The 2,876-nt window shown below is 31.2% G+C and overlaps 1 protein-coding gene across 1 annotated transcript; it reads left to right on the top strand.

Annotated features, from left to right (window-relative positions):
* Positions 1–2,160: 2,160 nt before the first annotated feature.
* Positions 2,161–2,515, top strand: LOC107058229 (leucine-rich repeat receptor-like protein FASCIATED EAR2; the record flags this gene model as incomplete). The annotated part of the gene is made up of 1 exon (XM_015303685.1): positions 2,161–2,515. A coding segment is annotated over exon 1 (355 nt), but the record flags the coding sequence as incomplete, so codon positions are not given.
* Positions 2,516–2,876: the final 361 nt, after the last annotated feature.

The raw sequence follows: 2,876 nt of genomic DNA, 5'->3' as shown, positions 1-2,876 counted from the left end.
CCGAATTTTAACTTGAAGTTGGTCTTTGTATAAGGTCTAAATATTAACAATAACACCATATTGATAAGAAACCAATTGGTGTGGTAATCAATTAAACATACCAATTTAACAAGATCATAAATAATAAGAAAATTTCGAATTAGGTATTTTTATACGCACAATAACTTACGTTGGTGCGGTAATCAATTAAACATAAAGTTATACCAAAAAATAATCAGTGAATCGGCTGTTTAATAACCACCAAAGTTGATTTGCTATACCACCAAAAAATATCACTCGTAGAAAAAAATATTACTTAAACCTAATAATATAACAAAAAAAACTAAATTTATACCAAAAAACGTACGTGATGAGTCCCATGCTATTAAACCTAAAAGATTACCAGATGCACTATACTAATAATCAAATCATATAAATTTTATGATACACTACAATGACGTACAATATAAACAAACGAATAATTATCGAAAACATTAAACACCGATGGTGTGGAAAAACAAATATTAGCAACGTAAAAAAATACCAAATCAATCATTTTTTATTCACATACCTGATGAGTCCCTTCGCCTGTTGCGTTGTATTAAAATTGAAAATTTGTTGGTATCCATTTTGAATTGTCGATCAAAGTAGTCAGAGAGTTTTATTTTGTTAGAAATCTCTCTTTCTGGGAGAGAATATTTAACAACTCTGAGTAAATCAGGGAAGGTAAAATAAATTGGAGAAAATTAAGGGATATGTGATTTGGTGGGTGACTCATTCTACGTTTCTTTTTTTTTATAATTTTTTTTTATATATTAATTCTAGTTTTGTAAAAAAACTATTGCTATATAAGTGGAAAAAAAGTATTGTTATATAATAGTAATTAAGGTACTTAAATTGTATACTTAAGTTTTTTACCCGCAGTGAACCCCTGAAGAAAGTTAAACTTAAGATCAAGAGACTTTAGATTATAGAAATGTAGTTCTTCTAGGTGTCCTGTAAGTGAATTATGTGAAATGTTTAGGTGCGACAATGAGTCCCATCTCATGTTGCTAAACTAGTTAGGGATTGGGCCATGAATCTTATTATTAGAAGGGTAAAAAAACTTAAGTATACAATTTAAGTACCTTAATTACTATTATATAACAATACTTTTTTTCCACTTATATAGCAATATTTTTTTACAAAACTAGAATTAATATATAAAAAAAAAATTATAAAAAAAAAGAAACGTAGAATGAGTCACCCACCAAATCACATATCCCTTAATTTTCTCCAAATATTTTACCAAAAAATAATCAGTGATTTGGTGGGTGACTCATTTTCTTCAATATAATGATTGGTTGTTGCACTTCTTAAGATTTGAAGAAGACACTCAAAAGCAAATTTTGTTCTTTTTTAACTTGTAAGCAACATTAAATCATTTTTTTTTAGGAGAGAGTTCAATATTGAGAATAAAAATAAAATAGAGAATAAAAAAGATGAGTATATGGTAAATAATAATATAAGGTCAAATTTTTAGCAGATTTATAAGGAAACACAATTTCCCACTTAAGGAAATTATTTTCAAAAAATGTTTCATTCCCTTAGAAAAGTGGGGAAACTAACGGTTATTTTTTTGTATTACTTCTTACATGTTTTTTTATTTTAAAATATATATAATTTTAAGTAATATGTATAAGTATTTTTAAAAAAATTGGGGGCCCCCAAGTGATGACTTTAGTGGCCTAGTGGTTAAGACGACCCTGCTTGGAAAACATGGATAGTCTATTTGTGTTGGACTTGAGAAGCAATAGTTTCAGTGGGAGTCTTCCACCGTTATGTAGTCGGACCACTTCACATTTGAGGACCATTGTCTTGAATGGTAATCAATTTGAAGGACCTGTCCCGATGTTGTTGCTCAACTGTAATTCCTTATAAATCCTTGATGTAGGAAATAACAGTATAATTGGTACATTTCCAACTTGGTTAGGAACTCTTCAACAGCTTCAGGTCCTTATATTAAAGTCAAACAAGTTCCATGGACCTATAAGTGCCTGCCAGACTGAATTTTGCTTTCCCATGTTGCGGATCCTTGATGTTTCTCGTAACAAATTCAATGGTTCATTGCTTCCACAAGTTTTTAAAAACTTCATAGCAATGATCAAATTAGATGACACGAACAAAGGTACGATCTAATATATGGAACCAGATCTTGACGTGAACATAAGGTATATAGATTCAGTGAAGTTGGTGATCAAAGGCCAGGATATTGATCTAGAAAGAACCATGACAGTTATAGATCTCTCAAGCAATCATTTTGATGGTGTGATTCCCAAAGCGTTAAAAGATCTTAGCTCACTTTGGCTACTCAATTTATCCCATAATGATCTCAGAGGAGATATTCCAACGGAACTGGGACAAATGAATATGCTTGAAGTGTTAGATTTCTCATGGAATTGGCTCACTGGAAAGATTCCAAGGGAACTGACTAGACTAAATTTCCTGGCAGTCTTCAACCTCTCTCAGAATGTTCTCGTCGGACCGATTCCTCAAGGTTCACAGTTCATGTTAAATTTATGGGTTCGAGTCACCAACAACTATAAAATACTCCCTCCGTTTCAAAAAAACTGACCGCTTTTCCTTTTTAGTCAGTTTCAAAATGAATGACCTCTTTCTTTTTTTGGTAACATTTTAATTTCAACTTTCCACGTGGCATGTTTAAGGCCACAAGATTAAAGGACAATTTTGTACATTTGACATAACTTTAATTTAGGACCACAAGATTCAAAAGTCTTCTTTATTTTCTTAAACTCCATGCCAAGTCAAACTAGACATTTTTTTGTGAAACGGAGGGAGTAGTACATTTTTCATGTTACAAATTTATTTTTCCTTTGTGCTATGCATAGAGTGGAACC

Source organism: Solanum tuberosum, unplaced genomic scaffold, assembly GCF_000226075.1.
Source record: "Solanum tuberosum cultivar DM 1-3 516 R44 unplaced genomic scaffold, SolTub_3.0 scf00471, whole genome shotgun sequence".
Taxonomy (NCBI): Eukaryota; Viridiplantae; Streptophyta; class Magnoliopsida; order Solanales; family Solanaceae; genus Solanum; species Solanum tuberosum.
Note: the sequence above shows the minus strand (reverse complement) of the source record. Positions and strands in the feature narration are given on the sequence as shown.